Source organism: Dicentrarchus labrax, unplaced genomic scaffold (assembly GCF_905237075.1).
Source record: "Dicentrarchus labrax unplaced genomic scaffold, dlabrax2021, whole genome shotgun sequence".
NCBI classification, from domain to species: Eukaryota; Metazoa; Chordata; class Actinopteri; family Moronidae; genus Dicentrarchus; species Dicentrarchus labrax.
In genome coordinates, this window is record NW_026136722.1 from 8,079,891 (window position 1) to 8,105,796 (window position 25,906).

The 25,906-nt window shown below is 40.3% G+C and overlaps 1 protein-coding gene across 2 annotated transcripts in view; it reads left to right on the plus strand.

Moving 5' to 3' along the window:
* prkcab (protein kinase C, alpha, b) overlaps positions 1-25,906 on the plus strand; it is a 104,349-nt gene that overhangs the window by 22,813 nt on the left and 55,630 nt on the right. For both annotated transcript variants that reach the window (XM_051388856.1, XM_051388857.1), the window contains exon 3: positions 8,462-8,544. In XM_051388856.1, coding sequence (XP_051244816.1) covers positions 8,462-8,544 — 83 coding nt within the window. The remainder of the gene's footprint in view (positions 1-8,461; positions 8,545-25,906) is intronic.

Consider the following 25,906-nt stretch of genomic DNA (forward strand, 5'->3'; position numbering starts at 1 on the left):
GAAGACATCGTCTCCATTGTCTGTGTCTGCTGTAACAAGCTATCCAGACATGCATAATGAAACACAGATCTCAGAGGACAGGGAGCCAAGGTGATATCCGCCATCCTCTGTCAACCTGCAGCGCTGTTGTGGGAGGAGACTGAGGAGGTGGGGCTTCGACCACATAAGCGCTGTTATGCAATTTGACAATCAAGATGTTATGAGGTTCCCATTTTCTCCGCTGTGACTGTACGTGAACACTCACGTTCAATTCAGTAAGTTTTGGAGCATTGTTTTGTTTTGCTGAGCAGCATCCCCACTGTGCTGAATCTCCCCCGAGGTGTTTTCTACTGTGTTCTCTGCAATTCCCTGCTCCCATGCAGAAAATTGCATAATTCCTTATATGTATATATGCAAACAATCAAATGCACACACACATTATGCATATTCATACAGCTGGATATTGTGGTTATGAAGATAATTGCACACAATTCAACAACTAATATTGTGTGCCCTTCAGGAGACACAAGGAGGAAGATTATTATGTGCTCCTCTTTTCTGTTCATCATCATCTTATCTCTTCCTCTCTGGTCATTTCTGCTCTATTCCTTCTCCCATCCCCTCTCTCTTTCTCTCCTCTCATTTTTTTGCAATTCAGTCCATCAGTGGTTTTTGTGAGCAGCTTTATTGTTGCCTTCAAGGTCACACAGTCACTACTACCTGTGTGTTTCTGTCCCTGCTGCCCATGTTTGTCCTCTGTGTGCCTATGGCATGTATAATTGAATGTATGTGCTAAAATTGAGTTTCCAGGCCTTTGTTCTAGCTGCAGCTCCGTTCATTTCCTGCTTCTGCAGGTACAAACACCGCTTGCCGTTATATATCACACGTACTTTATCTCCCAAGGGTGGTGGGAAAAGAACAGACTTATATTGTGATACTGAGGCAATTTAGTCCGCTACAGTGTTACCACAGTTTGTACCTGTGAACCAATCTTTCTTGGGCAAGGTTTCCTGCACAGGTAACTTCAATGAACAGAAGGAGAAGGTTTTCTCAGTCTAAAGCAGCTGTAAACAACAACAACAACAGATACATATTACATATTAATTTATAGATAAATACAAACTGATTTACAACTGTATATGTCTATTCTTGACTTAATGTCTAAGACACATTTTACCGAAATATCAACAACACACTTTTCACACATTTGAATGAACCTCCCACCTGTTTGTTCCTCTCCTCTCACCTGTGCACCATGTGCTCTGCACTGGGCTCCAAAATACCACGCAGACGGGCAAAAGGAAAAACAAGGTCAGGAAAATACCAAACTGTCAAAGCGCTGCCTGCACTGGATGAAAATAAGATCTGGAGTCTTACATGAGTTGGTAACAGATTTCAAAGAGGAGAGATCCCTTGGAAGTTTATTGAGTTGAACAACAGAGATGGGTGATTAGTTGATCAGACCTGATTGACATCTTTATTAAGCAAAGGCCCATGATGAAAGGAGACAGTCAGTGCCCCAGAGTGTCGGTGGTGGTAAAGCCAACAGATGGAAGATGAAATCTTTCAGTTAAAACAGGTATCTAAAGAACAGTGTGGTACATGAATGTTTTACGAGGGGTAGTTAATATATATATATAGTGCTTAAGGGGGTTCGCATTTAATGGTAAGGAAGTGACAGAAAGCATTCGGTCACAGTCACAGGGTCAGATCACAAGACCATTTTTGTGAAAGACCTCAACCTTCCATGTATAATTTAGATTAGGAATGTAGATAGGACAACAGGTGTGTTTCTGCTTAAATGATGAACTGAGGGGTATTCAATTTTCAATTCAATTCAATTCAATTTTATTTGTATAGCGCCAATTCATGACAGAAGTTATCTCAGGACACTTTTCAAATAGAGCAGGTCTAGACCGAACTCTTTAAAACATTAATTACAGAGACCCAACAGTGCCACCATGAGCCAGCACTTGGCGACAAGGGCAAGGAAAAACTGCCTGTTAAAAGGCAGAAACCTAGGACAGATCCTTCGGCTCTAGGTGGGTGGTCGTCTGTCTCGACCAGTTGGGGTGGGAGAGAGAGAGAGAGAGAGTGAGAGACAGACAGACAGACAGGTGCACAACAGACAGGTGCACAGGGTGTATAAGGGAGAGCATTCTGGAAGTCGGGAGAGAACATCTATGCTGTGGTCTTTCATCACACTGGGTTTGTAATTCTTCAGAAAACTAGCAACTCTCAATATTATGGAAGAATTTCCCCTACAACAGCTTCCTGGGATTGATGGAAGAATGAGGAAATTACAGAATGGTGAATGAAATGGATTTGGGCAGTGTGGGAAACATATATATACACCGATCGGCCATAACATTATGACCACCTGGAGCCCCATACGCAACAAACTGCAATGCACTGTGTGTTCTGACACCTTTCTATCAGAACCAGCATGAACTTTTTGGTCCGTTGGATCAGACCACACAGGCCAGCCTTCGCACCACACGTGCGTCAATGAGCCTTGTCTGCCCAAGACCCTGTCTCCTGGTTACCGCTTTTCCTTTCTTGGACCCCGTTTGATAGGTAGTGACCACTGCAGACCGGGAACACCCCACAAGAGCTGCAGTTTTGGAAATGCTTTGACCCAGTCCCCTAGCCATCACAATTTCGCTGTTGTCAAAGTCGCTCAAATCCTCTCGCTGCCCAATCTCTGGCTGTCCGAACTGTCATTGAGTCACTTCAACTGTGGCCACTGTGGCCATCGATCTCCAAAAGTCTCAAGAGAGAGATGGTGGTTATGGGTCATGCAACCCGAGGCTTTGGGAATCTCTGATCTGTCACTCACTGCAAAGGCAGGAGTTCAGAGGTCAAACTATTGAAGTCAGAGACTTCTGGAAGAGATATAAAACATGTATGCGCTGAAAAACTAATTAAATACTGTCCAGCATCAACCAAAGTTAGCAACAGTCTCACAGTCTGTACGCAGACGCAGCATGCATTATGGATTTGTTTTGCATCAATGAAAACTTGGCAGAAGGAGGATATTTTTCATCCATCTAAAAGGAATATATATAGCAAATACAAGGCAAGTTAACTTTTAGCTTAATGCATGATGTGGGGTCATGGTTTGTCTGTCTAACTTGCTAATATCTTGCAATAAAACAACTGAAGCTTTAAGTGATAACTACTGTAGAAACATGGCAGTCCAACTTTGAACCATGGAAGGCGACCCATGGCGTCTGTCGATATAAGCAACTTATTCTAAGGTAACAAAAACATAACGATTCCTATATTCAGGGGATTATACACTAAGGAAAACATACCAATAGATATTATATTACATTTCTACCAGAAGAGCCTCCTAAATGTTAGACACTGGTCCAGATTAAATGCCCCAGTGTAAGAGCAGAAGGCTAGTGGAAGTGGTCAGGACAGTAAACAACGTACGGATATAGTTTCTCTTTGAACTCTATAAACATTTTATGAGAACTTGACACAAGCAGGAGTACTGCTCTCTACTGTATGTAGGATGCCATGCTTCTATTGGTTCTCTCTGGTTCTTCTTTCAGTTTGTTCCACCACTCTCATTCAGCACTCACACACCCACAAGCTTTTCACTCATCTTTCACTATTCCCTCACATGCACCTGAGATATGTGTGTTTGCACATGTATCAGTGCTGCCTGTTTATTTATAGTGTCCATTGGCCAGGTGTAGAGGAAATGTCTTCCCTCACTTCTCCACAGTGGGGTTCAGTACACACTGTTCCAGCCCTGGCCAGAATCAAGCCTAAAAATAACCAAGGGAGGAAAATACACCTCCCTCACCCTCTCTGTGCCGCTCCCCTCCTCTCCTCCTCTGTCATTTTTCTTGCCTGAAATGACAAACAATCTGCAGAAAGACCACAGAGCCATAACACAGAGAGAAACAGAGCATTTTACACTATCAGGAGGAGCCTGGTTGGGAGGAAGCTTGTCTGTCTGTGTTTATATGTAGAAGTGAGGTGCAATGAATAATTTGTGCATAATTGTGCTGTCACCTAACTTCACCTCAACATTTTGGCATTAAACTGATGTAAAAGCCAGAGCACAATAGTTGTTTGAGCAGATAAAACATTTTTAACATCTCTGCAGTCATAGGAACCCTAAACCACCCGTGGATTTGTTCCCTCCCTCTCCACCTATTCATCCGTCCTCTTGCACACTTCTTTCTTTTCCTCCTGTGGATCTCAGATCAAAGCCGCAGTTCTCTTTGTGTTCGGATGCACTCTGGGGGCCTGGATCAATTGAATGTGTCTAGAAGGTATTGAGTGGGTCCGGCGCTGCAGGTGTCCTACCCTCTCCCTTATCTCCGCCACAGATTTTTCATGTGGGCTACAGCACAGTGTAATTCTATTAACGTTTGCTCGGTAGATTACCAATTTCACCAGATTAGCCGGGGCTAAACCCACACTTTAAAGGATCAGTGGTGGAGAGATGGGGATGTGGATGGAGAGGTGTAGAAATACCACCATAGTTGCAAACACCCTCCTATAGACACAGACACTCAAAGTAGGAATACAAATGTGGGGTATAATGCGCTTTCTGTGTTCCACACACACACAGGAACAAGAAACCGTTTGTGTTGTGTAAGCTGCTTTGTAATGCCAAAGCCCCTTATCTCTGTGCTTATGCAATTAGGCTGGTGAAACAAAGCCCATAGTAATTAATCATAATATCCCTGACGATACAGTATGTCACTGTGTCACCTCTGCTCCTGCTGCTTCACACAGCTCTCCCTGAGAGGACTAAAACCATCTGGAGACAAGACACTTCTTACTACTTTTCAGTCCGATTTTTGTGCCTGATTCACATGAAAAAGATTTATTATAGTGGCATTAAAATCAACAAGAAAGCAGTCTTAATTAAGTACTCCTCCAGTTTTTGTATGTAAAGCCTCTTTTTTTCTCTCATGATAAGAGAGTGTGAAGTATGTTTTTGTCAATTCAGCCCATGGCGAGCGGGTGTAAATGTAAGGCGTATGGGGCGTCTTCACAGCTTTCTTCCTGATTGGTTGCATGTAACATCCCGTATGCCCCCAGAGTGCCTCTGTGTTTCAGCCACAGCAGCATATTGGCATTCTGCTTTCTTAAATCAGCTTTTAGATTAATGTGTGTATGAGTTAGTGTGTGTGTGTGCATGAAAGTCAGTGCCAGGGATTATAGTCACAGAAAAACACTGTCTCTGTCTTGTGTAAATCTGGGTAAGCCTGCCTGACACACACACACACACACACACACACACACACACACACACACACACACACACATATACACACACACACACACACACACACAAATGCACACACACAGACACACACAAAAACGCGCACACACACACACACACACACACAGTCCAAAGCTAGATTTATCCCTTCCACTATACACAGCTTAACGGCCCGTCTTCACCTCTGAACTGAGATCAGTGTCAAGTCAGTCTGCTCAGCTCCACACTGCAGCACCAGCAGACACTAAAGTTGGTCTGAGATCAGCCCTAAACAGAGGCGACGATGGACGAGTGGGTGTGTGGCTGGAGGTGTGAGGAGAGCTGATGGATGGAGGGAGAGAAAGGACGTCATTACGTAGGTTGTGGGGAGGAAAAGATAAACCTGATGGTTACACTCAGAATTAATCCTGCTGAGTAACAGTGTGTGTTACAGGAGATGAAAATACACGCAGGAAATTTTATGTGTTTTGTACTCCTACTTTGCATGTAAGCAAATGCTTTCTTAATTCCATTGACAGCAGAGTGGGCTGATAGTAGGCTGGGAGGATGGAAAGTTTGACTGCAGGGAGAGTCGGAGGTGGATATGAAGTGGGAATAAATGCCCTGAGGTCAATACCAAAACAATTGCTAATGCACTCAGCAGTGACAGATAGAAAAACAGATTCTTTCAGCAAATAAAGACTGGTTTCAACACTGGTTTTGTTCCCTGCTTTTGTCCTCACTTTTTTGAATTCATAAAGATCATTAAGAAGGCTGCTTTTGGGAGTGGACAGATAGATTATTATATTACCTTGTATAAGTTCAGAGTCCTAAGAGGCCTTATAAAGTCATATAATGGAGCCGGCCGGGGGTTGGGGTTGGATAGCATCCGAATCCTTTGAAATCCCTAATTGAATCCACTGTATGGCTTTCAACATTTGAAATTGAAATTGAAATCACATTTTTTTAGCCGTTGAAACAGAAACAGTTTTGAGTTTCAACATATTCATATTTAATTATATGTCTGACACATGGAAATACAGCTGTAGCTGTAAATAATACTAGAAAAATACTAGAAGTCTCGATTCAGAACTATGTTCATAAGCTCATCAACTATGTTACCAAGTTGAATGTGCTCTGAGCTAAATGCTTAGATCAGCATGCTATCATGCTCAAAATGACAATGTTAACATGCAGATGTTTAGCAGGTGTAACGTTAACTCAAAGTACAGCTGAGGCTGAGGGGAATGTGCATGAACAAATTGAAGTTTTTACCTGGTGATGGCACTAAATTAAAAAAAGGAGATCCTCAAATTGATCACAGTTCACTCTCAGGGGGCATGAAACGGTTGGCGAGATATTTCACTAATGAATATAAATGTGAACCTTGTGTGACACTGTGCTACCTCAGAAAATATGAGGCTCTAATACCGCTATTATGACCGAAAATACAGTAGCGTAGACCGACCCTATTCAACTACTGACGGTTCCCACAGAAGGCAGGTTTATTCCTAATACGAAGATTATTTTTTGTTCACTGTTGATCCTGAATCCTGATTACGTAGCAAGCTGATATTAAAACAAAATATATAGAGGAAATACAAAATAACACTTAATTACACTTCACCTATTGTATAGCTGAAGTATTTCAATTAGAAATGTTGTAGTATTTGATAGCGTTATATCTTTTTTGTTTAGTTTTCTCCACGTACCACCAGAGGGTACACGTACCATAGTTTGAGGACCAGTGTGCTAGAGGAAAGGTCAGGGAATAATCAAAGTCATCCTCATCAAGACTCTTGGGATCATGAATATTTATATTTCAGTCTGGATCTAAGTGGTGGACGAACTGATCGAATGTTGCCATCCATAGAGCCATGACACTTGCATAGCTGAAAATACTCCACTGACTGGGTCCTCTCAAAACTCAACCTCAAACTTCCTGTCGTATGCATGTGCACCTGTGTATAGCACATACGCATACACATGTACATTATGAAAATGACAAATGGCACAGATGACAACTTCAGAGCACAGATAAATCACTTTGGGCACTATTTTGCTGAGCTTTTTATCCCCCTCCCCTCCTGCTCTGCCTCGTTTCCTCTTTATTACTGAAAGAGATGAATTCATACTTTATGCTGCTACTGGCTCAGCAATACACTGTGGAAAGGGAATATCCATCTCTGACATACATACACAGAGACTGTAGTGAGTATTCGGGTTGGATTAGGATTATGATGATGGAAACAATCATTATGCTGAAAAATATTGGTGAAGATACCAGCATTCATATCTGAAATGTTTCTAATCAACTGACTATTGTTACAGTACAGCCTTTTGCATGGACAGTCGAAACCCCTGCTGTTTCTTGGACTTCTCAGGAAACTAATTTCTGTTGTTTAACCAATGGCCGTCAGATTGTCTGGCAAGTGTGATTTAGCTGGCAGAGAAAGAGACAAAAAGCCACACAAATATGGCAGTGGGAGAGCACAAAAGTGCACATGAACAAACACGCAGCTTGACAATGAGTGAAGCAGACAGATTGTGTGAGAATGAACAAGAAGAAAGAATGAGGAATTTCAAATAATGGCAGCGAAAAATAGTTGGGTACGCAGAGTGCGAGTCAGAGAGGGAGTCAGCTTGTCACAGATGTCCACGCTTTTGCTTTTCCCTCCAGATCTGTGGCAGCATCCAAATATAAATGCCAATCGCTGACGTGAGAGCAGCGTCAGGTGTCATGTCAGCCATGTCACACTGAGTGACACTTTTGGTAGGGGCGGATCCCAGTTCAGTGGGAGAGGGTGATGCAATCGGCATCAACCCAACAGACTGTAAAGAGCCGACGGCTGCAGAACACACAAGATCACGTAGTGACATTTTTTGTGTGGGTGTGAGTGTGGGAGCGCACATGCATGCAAGTCTGTTTGTCTGTCTGCATTAGTTTGCGTGTCCATGCAAGAGAGGCTTGTCAAAATCTTTTTGAAGTTGATTGATGGTAATTTACATGCACATTCTCTCGCTTACTGTCTTTCTCTTTATGTTTCTCTCAGTCATTCGTCAGATAATTTGCATCGAACACCAGACAGAATAAGGATATTATACTGTGTGTGTTGTGTGTATATTTTTTCCCTCAAGAGAAATATTTGGTGGTTGAATGCACTTTATGTGCATATAAGAACAAGGTCACAATGTTGTGTCATAAATTGTTACTGTAAAACTCTCTTTCTCTCTCTCTTCTGTCAGTGTGCTGTTTTGTGGTTCACAAACGGTGCCATGAGTTTGTCACCTTCTCCTGCCCCGGAGCCGACAAGGGTCCCGACACAGACGTAAGTTGTTAATACTTTATACATCACTTCTTAAAACCTGAGTTCATCTGTTTGCACACAAAGTCACACAGTAATCATTTTAGTTTCAGTTTCACTTATATTTTGACAACTGATAAGAAACAAAGTGATAGAAGTGCAGAGTTTTTCTTTCACACACATCAATGTGAACACCATTCATATGTCAAAGAAACAGAAAATCCAAAAATCTGAGCCAAAAGCAGAAAAGCAGTTTAAAAGATGGATACACCTCTGAGTCACGAGAAGTCAAGTCTCCTCAACATGTGCAAATAAAGTTCAACAGGAAACTAAAACTCCTCTGCCCTCACTGTATGTGTAGGTACATATATCTGCAGCGAGCTAAACGCACTTCCAATAAAGGTTGAAGACAGTAGTTGGCCTTTACTGAGTAGAAGTCTTTGCTGGAAGTAGTGGTGAAGCTGTGAACAAATCAGAAAACTATGAGATCCCATAAATAAAAATTAGACCAAAGGTGTTGTAAAAAATGAATTAGCACAGTAACAAGGAAATTGGATTCAAAAGATCAGCTGTCAGGTTAGTTACATTGTCCCTCATGCTAGAGAGAAACGAGGTATTACCACTGAAAGATCAACAATAACCATACAGAGTCCACTAGATCTAAAAGTGTAAAGAGTGCAGTGCCGTTAGAACATTATTATTCAGTAAATGATAACATTTCAAATCTTAATGGCCATTATTAACCTCCATACAGGTGGACATGCTTGTCGGTTTTGTCACATATGTGCTTTATTTCAATGAAACAGATCTTATACACATCAGTTTTAGTTTGGTTGTCCCACCAGTCTTGTTAAATTTTATGTTGGCACTGACATTACACTGAAAAGATGATGGTTCCTCTCTCATTTGCATTCAGGCTGACCCTTAAACAATTCAAACAAGGCCTGTGCATCAATAATATATTACGAGAGGGACTATTGCAATACATCATCGTATTGATTTTTTGTGCCCGCCTGTAAAAAGTCAACACTCTGAATCTGCAGTATATTTCACGTGGAGCACTTCACTGTTTGCTTCCACACATCAGGCGTGATAACATTGTCTCTCATTAGCCTCCTCTCTTTCCCCCCCAAGCCCATCTGATGCAGTCGGATGGCGCTCCACCAGGGTGGTGGTGTTTTATCAGTGTTGTAGTGTGACCTCTGTGGCCCCTCGGGATCTCTATTTGAAGTGTGACCCTGCTGTAGCAGTTGAACCTCAGTCTCCTCTTCCCTCCGGCCATAGGAACGGGTATCTGTCCTTGGTTAGATAAGAGATGGAGGTCAAGCGCAGCTGCAGCACGCACTGATGTCTGTGTACTTACATGCAACAAGCTCTATTGAGGCAGTCCAGCCAATAACACGCATGCAGAGGTTAAGCCCCCATACCATCCTACAGAGGTGTGGACTCACAAATTGTATGGCTTCAGACTCAACTTGACAAAATAAAATAAACTCAACTTTCATACATTTATGTTATTTAAAAAGTGTGCCACAAATCAATACCTTACTTTTCTGAATCAACTAAATACAACAAGACAGGACAGAAACATACAAAATTCATTCTGTTTGCCAGTTTATAGTGCTATATGCTAGGCAGCTCCTCGGTAGTGAAATGGCTACAGCGCATGACTTGGCTGCACTGTTGCTACTGTTGCAGGTTTGATTCCAGATGGCGACGCGCATCAAAGCCGTGCCTTAATGTTTTTTCACAAATTTGAGAATCATGTAGTTCCCTGTGCAAAATGTAGAGGCATACGTCACCAAACTCATTTATTTGTTTCTAGTTGTGAAGTTGCAGACTATGCAGACCTGTACCCTCATAATCATAATAATGACTTGAAACACTCCAAACAGTCCAATTCTATTCTCACTGGAACAAGTTGCCTTTGTTTTTAAATTAATTATACAAAAGAACTCCAAAAATCTTAACTATTTTTGCAATTTCCACTTGCTCCTGCAGTTTTATTTTAAAAAAAAGCATAAAAATGTCTACATTTTTTTTTTTTTTTAAAGCTTTTGTGAATTCAGGTATTTTAGGACACAACAATCCCAAAAAAAGCTAGCAAAATCCTGGAAGGACTGATGACTCTGTTGTTAAATTGCAATTATATTTGGTGACTTGTTTAGGACTCGAAATTCTTGTCACTTGACTTGAGATATGTAAATTTTGACTTGGGATTTAAGTACAATGACTTGGTCTGACTTCTGCTGTGCCGTCATACTTTTTTCATCTCTACTGTACGACTGCAAACACAAAAAGCCAATTAGACGCTGGCGTTCTCACTCTTCAGCTTGTAAAGCCCCCACACCTATATCCTCCCATGTATACACGAGCAAGAACATCAAAATCTCTCTGTTTTTAATGACTCCACTGTCTTTTGTTCATTTGATTAACTGTAATGACGACACTGTTTGTTCGGCGCCTCCTCGCTGTGATTTTCGGGCTATCCTCATGAAATAATGTCAGCAGTTGTTTTAAGGTGTTTTAAAAAGATAGAAAGTAAATGCAGTTCAGTGAAGCTCTCGCACCCTTAGGCAATTAAGAGGACACTTTTGTTTTGTGACTTGTGTTTTATCAACTTTTATCAGAGCAATTACTTTGCATTGGCTTCTCTTCATCTTCCTTTCTTTTTAAAGACTCATTACTCTCTCTCTTTCCAAGACCCATTGTTCATTTTCTGTATCACTCCTGAGCTACCTTCTTGTTATTCAACCATGCATCTCCTCAGCTCTGTCTATCTTCCTGCTGTCTCTGTCTCTCTCTTCCTCTCTTTCATCTTTCTCTCTCTCACGCACACGCACACACCTCCATTGCTGTCTTCAAGTGCCGATTGTGAATTTTTTGGGTCTGCCTGTTTTTGTGCCCATTATCTACCGACTGGCTTTGAGTGAATAGAGAGCCCTTTGGGGATGGGCCTCTTTGAATTCCAAATGATGATACAGGACTAGTTCATACACAAATAGCTCTTCTTTTAAACAGCAAAGCACTTATTTTCCTTTAATCCTGTCAGTTTTTCACAATTTTCTCGATTCCATGTAAGTTTAACTACAGACCAAACAGTCAACTTGCCTGAGATGCTACCAGCTACCTGAAATGGTTCTGCAACTAAAGATGACAAGTTTCCTTTATTACTTTGTAATAAATCACAGCTAAAGATGAAAAGTTACTTTACTTCACTCACTTTTATTGAATTATTATTAAACATTTATATTCTTTCTGACAACTTCTAATCCTTTTTTATGCCAATGAATATAAGCTGGCATTTTTTACAGTGCACCCTCTCATGCCTCCAAGCAGTGCTTTAGTTCAAGTCACAGAGTCAAGGCCGAGACAGAAAAAAAAAAAAAAGAAGCTCATTGACGTGTCTTTAGGACGACAATGGATAGTCTACAGCAAAGTAGCTCAGGCTACAATTCATCAGTTAATTCTTTGTTGTGGTCTTTTCATTGGATTTGTTGATACTAAGAAAACTATAGAATGAATATCACCAGGCGTATGCTGTAACCATAAATCCAATAATTGATTAATCGGCCTGTGGACGTGAATGATGGTGACTCACCAACGCCTATCCATCCATCCATCACTCCATCTCCACTCCTCCTCCATCCTCTGCCCTTCAGCTTCTGAATCAGTGTGGTGTCATGACTCCCTGAATCTGGCTTGAGGCTTGGACGCACACACACACACACACACACACACACACACACACACACACACACACACACACACACACACACACACACACACACATACAAACACATACACACACACACACACACACCCTCTGCCCCTTTGCACTGTGGGTTGTGAGTGACCCTTGTGCCTGCCTCAGTGCGTGAATGGCGTCATCTGTGCGGCAGATGCTTTGATCCACTCGCAGAACAACATGGAGAAGAGAGAGAGATGTTCGCATTAGCATTTGAGTGAAAAGTGCTCTCTCTCTCTCTCTCTCTCTCTCTCTCTCTCTCTCCTCTCTTTTCTTTTTCTGGTTTTCATTCAGCACATTGTGAGGCGTAGGTGGTAAATAGTGCTGTATTATCAGTCAAGGATCACTCTGGAAACAGTGAATGAAGGTGACTCATCCATAGAGAAACAATATAGGTTTCACAACCAGGTTACATGTACATAATAGGCCTGGATCTTTAACCAGATCAAGCCCTTTTAAAGTCTTCCCCTTTTCCTTTTTTTTGTAATATTACTTTATTTCAGTGGCAGTTTTGGTTGGTGTGACTGGGGAGATTATGCTTTACATGGGTATATTGCTGTTACTCTCCTTGGCAAATCCTCTTTCCAACCATCTGTCTTGTGCCCTGTTCATTAACAACACTGCTGCTGAGCGTTTGCATGTGTTTCATGTATTTTAGATGGGGTTTTTTTCCCCATCCTACCCCATGTGTTTCATTTATCACGTTTCTTTGCCTTACTGGATATTTTTTTATACATTTTTAGGATTTGGATATTTGTGTGTTGTGGATATTTAACACAATGTTAAAAAAATATCATATGTTTCAAATCCGACCATGTGCACAATGTCAAAGTCTTCAATCCAACATTAACTATTTCAGTTTATTCATTGTTTATTTAAGAATCCCCATTAAAAGCACATGTATGTGCCTCTAGTTTCCTGGGGTCCTAAACATCAAAAATACAGTACAAACATAAAAATAGGAAAATACAAACAAACTGAAAATATAAAAGTACTATGCAAATCAACTAATAAGTGAAGACGAGAACAAAGTGATTAAAGATAATGATGCAATTAACATCAAAATAAAGAAGAAAGAAGAAAAAAAAAAACAAACAGACCAGGGGTGTGTTCTTATGCTTTTGTATTGCAAGATATTTCTTTCTGGGCTTTCTGAAAGTTCTTTTATTATTAACAGTAGATGTGATATCGGTGGGCAGAGAAATCCAGAGTGCCATTGACCTGTATATGACAGTAATAAAGACGAAAATTTGTTCTTGGAGCTGGGAGTGTTATGTGACCAGAGGCTGCAGCTTATCTACATCCATCAAAGCATCCCACTATGTGAAGTGAAAACAGCAACCACAAAGGTTGGATAATGGTAGATTATTAACCACAGTGATTGAATGTGCGAGAGAAATTTTTATTTTCATTATCGCATAACCTGCAAATAATTTTCTCAATGAATCTATTGATCATTTGATCTATAATATCGAAAATACAGACAAAATCACAATTAATTTAAATCACTTTTTTGTTGACCAAATCTCTAGAACCTGTTTTTGTCTGAAAAATTTGCTTCAAACATCATCAATCAGTTGTCATAATAGTTTTGAAAACTATTAATTAATACATTTTCTGTCGGTCAAATCGATTAATCAGTTGTCTTAGCTACGGTTAAAAGTGGATTTCCAAAATATGTATATGTAAACTTATTGTGACTTATCTTCATAAGGTAGTTTCCTACACTCAAAACAGAGAAACTGGATGTTATAGAGCGTGGTCAAGTACAACAGTAATAAAGTAGTAATACAAGTAAGAAATATACACTGATTGATAGATCACTGCCTTATAATTTGCAAGCCAGTTGGTCAGTCAGTCCCCAGGAAGAATCCCTGGTGAGGAGTTGAGGTTTTTGGAGAACTTGTGCCATGCTGAGCAGGTTGGTGAGCGAGCATTTATAAAACATTGACATATTTTACACATTTTATGTTTCCTATGAGCTCAATCTGTTCTGGCTCCATGACAGATATTCCCACCAGTGCCAGAAGACTTAGAGGCTGCTGCTGACAATGAAACTGAGCAAAGAGCCACTTGAATTCATGGGACTGTACCAAGTTTTCCATCTCACATGGTCCCAGTTTGACAAGCATCCTAAAATCTATCATATTGCCAGGAACATATTCCCTGCTGCCTAAAACGAGTGTTACACACAACAGGGTAAGCCAAACCTCTTAGCCATGATTGCTAGTGTTGTTTTCTATGTATTTTGGTCCTTTTGGCTCATGCACAGTATAAATATGTTCTATTCAAACTATCATTTTCATGAACCCAAATCCAACATTTTCTTTTCTAGCACAAGAAATTGCAATGGCTTAAAAAGCTACTTACCATCTGCTGAAAGTGTTGCTTTTACTGATCTCCTGCGGTTTCACTTCTTATCTTACAGTGATGTAGAAGTGTACTGTCAGTATCGTTGTGACATTACTCTTGGGTGTGGTTACAGATGCCACACTCATCAGCAATGGTGGAAGAAGTATTCAGATCATCTACACTTTAAAAAATACTTAAAGTTAAAGTGCTGCAGTCAATATTTTAGTTAATTAAAAGTATAAGCAACAAAACATGTACTTATTATGCAGAATTGCCCCATCAGTGTTATTATATTATTGGATCATTATGATGGGTGTATTAATATGTAAGCTCTGCTTAAATGTTGTAGCTGGTGCAGGTGGAAATTATTTTTATTTCTTATTATACTGTTAAGGAGTTTAATCTTTAACCATGCATCAGATTGTGAACTAAGAATATTTTTTAAATGTAGAAAACATCTGTAACTGTTGAATAAATGTAGTGGAGTAATAAGTATACTGTCTGCTTCTGAAATGTATCCAAAGTATGAAGTAGCATAAAATGGAAATACTTTAGTTAGTTATCTAAATTACAGTACTTGAGTAAATATACTTAGTTACTTCCCACAACTTCCCTTCAGTGTTCAACAGATCTAAAACTTTGAACTAAAAACAGCAGTAAAAACTTAAATCACTGGCACTGCTCTATGCATAAGTGCAGTAGCATGTTCAGCTTCTCTTACAAACTCCTCATCAAGTAAGTATCGAGTTGAGTACTGCAGCCACGCTCCCCACTCTGTAACTCATTACAGCAGTCATCAGCGCTCAGGCCTGTTGACACTCTGACTCTGCTGAAACCTATACTGGTGGCTTAATTGGAATGACGAGCAGAGTGAGAGGCATCATTAGCCACTGGCTCCGGTGAAAATGAGGATATTGCTGAGAAAAGGACAGGAGAGCAAGCAGTAATTTGTCTATATTTTTTATCCCTCAAAACAAAGCTGTAGTTCTTAGATATGAAACTTTCTTGCACATACATCTATGCAGCCCCTATACTGTAGGTGTAAAGGGATAAGCTACTGAAACATTACTTTGAATTGAAATCAGCCTCAAAATATGAACATATGCCTTCAAATTGCTGAATTTATTCCCACAAATATGTGGAAAGAATGTGTTGTTGTTTTATCTTGCAAAACATTATTACAGACATCCTAGTTTTTCCATTATTGTAGGAAAAAACATATTTAGATTAGTCCGATAAAAAACTTGATAAATTTAACGTTTGTCAATTTATCTAAACCCAACTTCACGGATCATGGGGATTACTAATTACTAATTACAGGGAAAAGTTTATTTTCCATCTGCGCAGGAGGTAAAATGTATAAATAAACTGCTTGCAAAAAGCTCAACGGTTTCCAGTTCAGTAGTTAACTATCAGCTGTATCCAAATGAGGTCATCTGTAATTCAGCTGCAGTTGTCAGTGAGATTACCGGAGGCACAGTTCAGGTTTGAGAAGCTGCAAGTGTCCGTGTTCAGAAAAATGAGTTAAGGAAGAGACCACACTGATTCTCCCTAAACTGAATTATACGTGCTTGTGGATGAGCTAAATCAGCATACTGAGAAGTATGTTTGTGTGTGTGTGTGTGTGTGTGTGTGTGTGTGTGTGTGTGTGTGTGTGTGTGTGTGTGTGTGTAGCAGCACATGTGTTGGTGCAGAAAGGACAGAGGCTTCATATGACACTTCTGCAATAAATATTATGTTTGAGAAGTTTCTAATGTTCAAATTCTGTTTTAGACTATATGAGAGGCACTGGTTTAGGTCACATAATAATACTAATTATTTATATAGCACCTTCCTTAACAAGGTTACGAAGTGTCTTACAGAAAAAAGCAGCAGATAAAAAACAAATTCAACAATAAAATAATAGAAACAATAAAAACAACAGAGGGATCGTACAAAAACAACTCAAGTTAACATGAAGGCAGAAGCTTTATTGGATTAAGACTTTGGCGTTGACCCTGTTGATTAAATAGATCGATATGGAGAGAACCCCATAAATAGCAGCCAGTGCTCACACATACACACCTATGATGACACATACAACACAAACACACACACACACACACACACACACACACACACACACACACACACACACACACACACACACAAAGCTGGCTTTAAATGAGGTTTTAACCCAGAAAATATGTGATCATTAATTTCTCATGTATGTGTAATCTATAAACCTTGATCAGCCAGTTCCTGACGGGTCTATGATGGTGCTTACTTTTTAATTTAAAAATTTGGTTCCTTTATGAGTTGAGAAAGATTTGCAGCTTCTTAAACTAAATAAACCATTTTGAAAAATAAAACACTGCATTATCTGAAAATTGCATTGTCACAAAGTTGAAAACAAAGTTTCTTGTTGTTAGGTACTTTGTATGTAGTAGTATGTAGTTCATATGGTCTTCATGTTGTTCTTGTTGCAAGTGTTAGCTTCGGGTTACGTGACTTCATTTAATTCTGACTAATATTTTGCCACTGCTCTTTCTTGTACACCATTCAAATCAATATTACATTTGTCCTGATGACATGAATATGAGCACACCGCCTTCCTGAAATCCCAGAGGAGCTAATATTGATGTTCCACTTATTTGTGCAGGAAAAAAAACCAACCAAGATGGCTGGCTGCTTTATTGCCTGGTGCACAGTACCTGTCAACTGTCATCTGCCTACTGTCAACCTGTATAGAAAGCGAAAGCCCAAACATCACACTGAGTCAGATGAAAAGAGTTGAGTTTCTGCATGTTTCTGCATCACTCTGACACATTGACAAGTGGTGAGCTGAAACATGGAAAATCCCTTGTTCCTTCCATCTCCTGGTCTTGCTGTTGGCAGCTGTGACAGCTCAGTGTTTTATTTGTTTTTTACTGTCAGAGGTTGCAGCCTCTGTCCTGATGCAGCTACCGGGCATCAGTGCAGTTCTGAAGACATTTATCCACTTATTTATCGTATTTGGTCACCTCCAATTCAAGTTTTCTTGTAAATGTCTTTCTTCTTTTTATATTGTCCTTATTTGCTTGGCTAAAAAAAACTTCACTTTCAAACTCCTGTGCTCAGATATCAGTGACTTCAGGTCTGTTTCAAGCTACACATACATCAGTGACTTAGCAAAGGGTGGTGGCTGCATTAGCCTCGCCTGATATCATACAGTAGCCTACACTTCAGCTGCGTCTCGCACCATTAGCCTGCCAGTCTCGGGCTATTCCCAGCAGTTCAGCTCTAACCTGCAGCAACAGCTGGGAGATGCTAGCTAACCCGCCCGCTACAGCAGCTTACACAATGTCAAATCTCTCCACATGTCAATGCTGAAGTGCACAGAGCGGAGATTAAAGCTTAGAGTCAAGCTCAGCGCGTCAACACGTGCTGCAGAATGCAGCCACAAGAGCAGGCAGGGGGGGTGATGAATTAACTTGATGATAACTCTGCACAATAGCTTAAAAGACGAACGTCTGTCTGTGTATCGTTAACCCAGAGGAACAGGCCGCTCTTTAGATTACAGACGTTATGGTTATGTAAGACAGCTACACTGAGGCGCTGTGGACATGAGGCTGCTCCTCAGTCAAAAGTCACAATCTGTAAGCAACTTTACTGTGGGCTGAGCAGATGTCCCAGACTGGCTCTGCCTCTGGCCCATTTCTCACAGATTGGTCTCAATGAGCGGGACATTATTTTACTTAACTACTATCGGTTTTGACTGCTGCTCAGAAGTTGCAGGAAGTATTTTCTACCATGTGTCACTGTCTTTTTAAACTGTGTCTTATGTTCACTGTTCTTTCTGAGCAACATATTGTACAGTGAAAATACGGTCACAACTCTTCATTCAGTTTATGATGAAAGTAATAATTCATGTAGAATTTACAAATATTTATTTACTCCCGTATCTATACTTTACATTTCACTACTGTGGATGAAAGCCAAATGCATGCATTTATTTAATTTAATTGAATAATATTATTCAAGAATAGTTTAGCTAATACACGAAAGCAATTAGATCTGAGAATGACCTGCATTAGAGCACAAACCTCCAGAGGTTTATGATGAACAATCTTGTTTATTCATAATTTGTTCATTATTACCTCTGATATTTAAATATTTAACGAAGCATTAATTCAAAGCCAAAAAAACCCCAACCTGTAGCTGATGTTACAACAGCCCCTGCTGATGGCTTTTACTTTTTTACAATTTTTGTTTACCAGGTTTTCATCTATAAGACAACAACATTTAACTTCCTCCATTTTCACACGTTACACTGAGCTTAATAAAAATAATATATAAACTAGAACAGAATAGGTTTACCAAAAAACAGAGATAATTTTGGCCTAATTTATTCCTGGAGTTGGGGTAAAACATACACATATGCACTATGGACGGGATTTAAAATCACTAAAAATATCACTCCACCTCCCCCTGGAGAAATGAACCCAATCTGAATGGGGCTTTACTCTAAATTATTTGTAACAAAAATCCTTGAAACTTTCATAGATGTTTTGCAGCTCATCTAAAGTTGTGGCAAAAATTCACAAGACGTTCATTCATATTTCATCAAAAATAATTACCATTACAGATTGAGAGTTCAAATTTCCCAGGATCACTTGCTCCATCTGGTCCAGACTTAGATATTTGACTTTTTGTTATTTAGGTCAAAAGGAAAATGCTGCTTGAGTTTTCGTGAAGTGATGTTCATGAGATATAAACTACATGAAAACCCATACTTTAATTATCAGAAATCAATAAGCTTGAAAGTTTCAGATGTCTGAACAGCTGGAAAATATGAGGGATTACATAAACTGCTGATTTAATCACAGATATCAAATAGCAATCTGCAGTTATTGGTCTCATGCCTGATTACATAAGCCAGTGTGTCAGTTAGTTAATGAATTTTGCTTGTTGGGGACACTCTGGTTTCTACCTGCTGTCCCAAGGCAGGAAACAGTACTGGAAAATATGAGTTGCATGAAGACTCCCAGTGGCAAAGTGGTCTTTTACTGCCAAATCTGGATATTAAACAACAGAACACTTGCTTTTTGTGTAAGAATAACACATTAATAGGAGTGTACTACACCAAGTTGCACACACCTAAACTCATCTACGATAAACGATCTTATTATTGTTATACCTGCCATGTTTACACCTCTTCCTTGTGCTTGCATGTGAGTGCACGGAGATATAACACACATGGTGTCAGACGGTCTCTTTTTAATGCTGCTTACAGGGTGTGCAAATGAAAACATCACACGTTGCCTAAGTGCACCACGTCTAAATGCTGGAGTGTGAAGAACACTGTTTGCATGGCTGTCCCCAGGCTGTGCTGCAGAGAGAAGGGAAACACTCTGTCGCCTCTCACCAACAGTCTGCTTCTCCTCGCCTTGGGTCTCTTTACCCTTATTATCTGTCATCCTGCTCTACTCGTGTCTGAAAATGGCCACCTTACCAAAACACACACAGTGGGGCATCTCTGCTGTAGCGCAGCCACCAGCTGACTTGTGCAAATGCCTGCCTCTGTTACAGCAGCGGCACAGCAGTGGGTGGGGGCACAATTTAAAAGGTCTGAGCCGGTGGGCCAATAAACCGGCAATTTACCTTTCACAGCTGGGGATATTTTTGTCTGTAGTGGTTTACAATGCTAACCTAGGGGTGCAACTAACAGTAATTTCCATTATGAATTAATCTGTCAATTTTGATTAATCAATTAATTGTTGAGTCTGTAAAATGTCAGAAAAAATGCCCATCATAATTATCCAGAGCCTCAAATGGCTTGTTTTGTCTGATTAACAATCAAAAACTCAAAGACATTTAGAGAAAGCGTGAATATTCACTTTTGTGTGGCTGATTAATGATGATTAATGTTGTGTTGTGTTATCCACATTGTGATTAATATAGTTGGCTGTTATGGAGACTCCTGCCTGTTTTGTTCTTAGAAAGGTTTCAGTATGTATCCCTGCAGCCTGGTGAGGTACTTTGTTCGGCTTCACAGACAGTAGATTGTGTTTATCTTGCATTTTTGCATGTCAGCATATTTGTCTACAGTCTTAAAGTCTGTCAGAGCCTGCTGCTGTGTGTGTGCAAGGCAGATTTTGATTTTTTTTTCACACTGTGTAGGGACTAAAGTGATAACAGATTCTAGGAAGCTGGAAAGTTGGTGTATTGAATTAAAGGTTGCCCTATGGCGTTTTTCACCACTAGTGCTTTGGAGCAATATATTTATGTTTCCCTTAAAGCACCATTCATAGAGACGTCTGTAAAACTGTTGACGGCACACCTCCAACTTCAAACAAGGTCTGTTATATTATGATATTTTGTATTTAAATATATTTTAATCCATGTTTTTATATTGTAAAACTTTCTCAGAGCCTAGAAAAGCTATTTTAAAGTGCGTGATGTCATCCCAACGTAAAGTCTATGGCTGAGCGGGAACTTAAAACTATGATACGTATGCGTGCAGTGGGCCGCACCCATGTGGAAGTAAAACCAGAAGCTAAATGGGCGTCATCTTTGAGTCTAGTTTCCAGTTCTTACAATACATCCATGGCGAAGACACACATGGGCACGCTGGTGAAACACTATACATTCCTGCCAATGGTTTCACACTATTCCCCTGATCTACCGGTGGCGATAATGTGCGAAACAACGCAGCGATGTGCCTGTAAAAAACAGGGAAAAAGAAGAAGACTTTAATGCAAACAATGCAAGTTTTAAAATAAAAACTCAGCTTTGCAAATGTTTTACGTGGAAGGAAAGCCACTCAACATGTTTGTTGGATCACAAACATACACACAATGTGTTTTTGGTTCAGGAAGTTGTCTACTTCATTATAGCAGACTCTCAAGTGCAGTATTTTCCTACACTCTTGTACACTTCACATTTTGTTCCTCCATTTGCTTTGAGATGAGTTTGATTACACGGTCACACTGAAGCTGCACTGTTACTTCAAAGCAAACTTTTGTTTTCCCTCCTACCATAAGTTCAGCTAGATAAAACAGGAAATATGACCCTAACAGCTGCATAAAACAACACCAACTGTCTCCTCCACCCTCGTCTGTGCGCTTTCCTGAAGAAAACATGTTTAATAATTTGATTATGTAATACCGCTGTGTGTGCGTGAGTTCATATCTTCTGTATATTTGTGCATGCTGCGCAGCATACATGATGAGTGGATCTTCCTTTTGTTTATTAACAGTGCGGCTCATTAAAACCTCCTCGTGGGCTGACAATGACAGAAGCCTTCGGCCTAGATAGACTCCACAGACCTGGACAGGAGAGGGAGCACAGGAGGAGGAAACAAGTGCAATTAAGAAGATAGAGAAGATTTACTTGAGAGTTTTAGTGTAACAGTTGGGTGGACATTGCGATGATTAAAGCCACAGGCTCATTTCAGCCCACACAGCTGCTATGTTACACATGGGACGCTTGGTTTCAAATCTTGTTTGGGTTAAGGAGTCAAAGAGCTAATGGAGAAACACTTCCTCAGCACAGTTGGCTCTGTTATTAGCCTCACAGTTTTTCCAACCTAGTGTGACCAATGCATTTGTAATGGAGGGTAATTAAGGCTTGATCATCTCGAAGATAAACATGGATACCATTTCAGCAAAGATAGAACCATTCATCTTGCTTATCAACATGCCTCGCATGCCAATTATGTCCAACTTCCTTGTGAAATGTTAATTAATGTGAGTAGGTCATGTCTTTTAATAAGGGAAAATCTAAGTGTGCTGAAACGCCTGACATTTTCAGAGGGGATGGAAGTCTTGCTACAGAAAGAGAGGCTTGCAGAAAAAGAGAGAAATGTAAGGGCGGGTTAGGACAAGAAAAAGTAAAATAAAGAAGTAAGTAAAGAGAAATTGAGACATCAAACCAGAGGTAGGTTGGGAATATGAGTGTAGGCATTGAGCTCCCATCAAAGTTTTCATAATTTAGGGGGAATTTCGTGAATCTTCTTCTTGGGAAAAGAACAGAGAGCTGCTGCACCTGAGGTCCCAGTCTTTAAAAGAAGCATGAAAGTAGGAGGAGGAGTGGGTAATGAGGACGGAAAGAAGAAGGAAATGGCACATTCGAGGAGGGGCAGTAAGTAATGTGAAGGAAGAAGTAGGTCATGGAGGTCAAGCAAATATGTGGAATGTAGAAGGGGAAAATCTACAGCATTATCATTTCCCCTCACATGAACCCGGAGGAAGCAAAAGTAGAGCAAAGGAGGAAGTCTGGGAGCTGGGGGGCGCTTTCTGCCTGCAGGGAAGATGGAGGAGGAGAGAGGGAGAAGACATATGAGAGTGGAGAAGAGGACGCGAATGTGGTTTGTAGTATGTTGTGCGTGTCAAAAGGCCAATCCCTGCTGGGCTGTGATGACCAAGAGGAGGGGCATAAATCAGGGCGCAATGGAGATGTGCCATAATTAACTTTGCCTGCGATATGAGCTCACGGCTTGAGCGGCCTTAATCACACACACACACACACACACACACACACACACACACACACACACACACACACACACACACACACACAGTTACTGTAAAGAGCTTATGATGATGATAATTATAATGTGTACAGCTTCAGTGCATGATCACCCTTGTATGTACTTTCACCGTGGTTGCCAGTGTTGGTGTGTTCTCCAAGTTCTGCATGTGTGTTTACCTCCTGCTGGGCCGTATGGTGTGTGACTGTGTGTGTGTGTGTGTGTGTGTGTGTGTGTGTGTGTGTGTGTGGGCGACCTGCCCTTCTCTTTGCCAATTGCATCTGCTCTCCTCTCATTTTTAGGAGCATTTGGTCCTTCAGAACATTATTTGGTCCTCTGTCTTTCTTCTCTCCTTCTGTGGTGCAGAATCAAACAGTGGAGAGACGGCATTATTGTCAGACTATTCATAGCTTCATAGCTTGTGTCAATCATTGGTGTTTAATCATATCTTGGCACTCAAACTGGGACCTTTCATTAGATGAGTTACATTGTCTGTTGTGACTAAAAATAGATCAACACATTGCTACAGTGTGAAACTGGGCAGTATGACCAAAAGTTAATATAATTTTACATTTGAGTTGCACCAATACAACTTATTCAGTGCCTCAGATGAGGAGTACTGATCTGATACCAGTGCTCTCTTTTTCCAATATTTAAAATCTATAAACCTCAGTGTTTAGAACTCTTTTGGATCATTTTATGTAAGGTAAGATGAGAAAAGGGATAATTGTGGCACTAAAAAACGAGTGACTGTGACTGAATGAACCTAACTGAAAGAAATGTAGATAAGATATGCAGTCATATTAGTATATGTTAACATGTTTTAAAGACAGTATAATAAAATGTTTAAACAGGCTATAATATTTGTTTTTATAATATCAGTGTATCAAATTATGATGCGAAAACAATGTAATGTGAAAGGGGTCGCTCGTAGTGATGAACCTGGCAGTAATCTGGGTGTATCTGAGTAATCTGAGCCCGAAGGCGAAGCTCTCATTTACAAGTTTACATATGTTCCAACCTTCAATTACAATCATGGGCTTTGGATAGTGGTAGAAAGAATTAGGTTGCGCATGGCAGGGTGTCTGGGCTCAGCCTTGGGGACAGGGTCAGGAGGGGGCTCAGAGCGGAACCACTGTCAACAGCTGAAAGGTTACCGCTGAGAGGATCTCGCTGTGAGTGTCAAAAACTAAAAGACAAAGATCCTCATTAAATTGTAAGTACAACTTATCAAAAAGACACAGTTCAATGCAAATTCAATGCTGTCTTAGTGTAATTGCATGATGACAAAAAATTGGTTTGCCAACATTTGAAAATTAAACTGTTTTTCAGTTACAAGGTTGCTGTATTGTACGTCTTTTTTAGTCTATCAAGAAATGTTGCGCTGGTCAGGGGGTTCTTGGATGAAAAAAGGGGGTACCTTATCAAAAGAAAGTTTGAGAACTCCTGTATTAGAATGTATTTCAAATCAATCAAAACAAAACTACTCTACATTATCCTTACAATAATCATGTTTGTTACATTACTTCACAAGTGAGTTGCACATTTAGCCAGAATCTTGTGACGTGTTTGTGATTTAGGTGCATCTCTTAGTCAGGTATATTCACAGTCCACACACACACACACACACACACACACACACACACACACACACACACACACACACACACACACAACAGATAGCTGCCCCAGAAATGTCAGTCTGAGCCAGTGTTTTTGGCTGCAGTGTTACTGAAGAGAGGAGTTGCTCAGAAAGGTGGACTCTCGAGGAGTTTAGCCTCCCTGACATGTTTACCTCTCCCGGGCCGACATGCTGTGTTATTATGTGACCCAATGCACTCGTACGCTAACCTGGTTTGATCTCTTTTAAGTTGAACTTCCTTTGTTTACCTCAAGAACTCTGTACATTTCTTTGGATCACACGTTTTGGAAACTTTGTATGGCTGGTAGCAATTGGAGGGTTGACATTATCAATGAATAATTGATTACTTTATTTTGTTTGATACCACATGTCCAGATTAAATGCAGGAACCTCACCAGCCTGCACTCCTTTCACCAGATAAACGAGTCCGCTTACCTGATTATAAGGTGTTGAACTGCGCGATCCTTATCAAACTCTCCACTCAGACAACAAGAGACTCTTTTGTGGCTGCGCTTCACGTCTCAGACCTTTATTTTGTCTTTAATCATTCCAGACACACAAGCACTCATCGCTGGATGTGATTGCTGAATGAATGGAAGCTCATTTAGTGCAGACAGACTAATGATGGTGCTAGATCCTGCTCCCCACTGAGGTGAAGTGTAGAAGATGAATAGTCATAAAACTTGCACTCTCAGCAGGTGAAAGACTCGGAGTGGCCTGTTGGGAAGCATTTGCAATGAGGAAGCGCACCACAGGGCCTAACCTGATTTAAGAACTTAATGGCTGCGCGGGAACAACACCTCACTGCCGAGCATAATTTCATGAAGCTCAAATTGGGTTTTTGTCGTTGATGATTAATGTGCATAACAATGCCTCTGAGTGCATGTAGATTATGGATAACAGAGTTGGATTTAGTAATATCATGTATTCACTTCTTGTTTAAATGCCAATGCAATGGCTGGGTTTGGCATTTAACGAATCCTAAATTGATATCAAGGTTCATTTTGCTGACTGACTCACTAATAAATGAGAAGATTAAGTCTGAATTTTGGTTTGGAAAACAGACTGCATGCTGTACCAGAGCCCATGTGAATAGGTCAAGTATCTGTAAAAAATAACATCTCTCTGAAAAATGTTTACAATAAACTTGTGA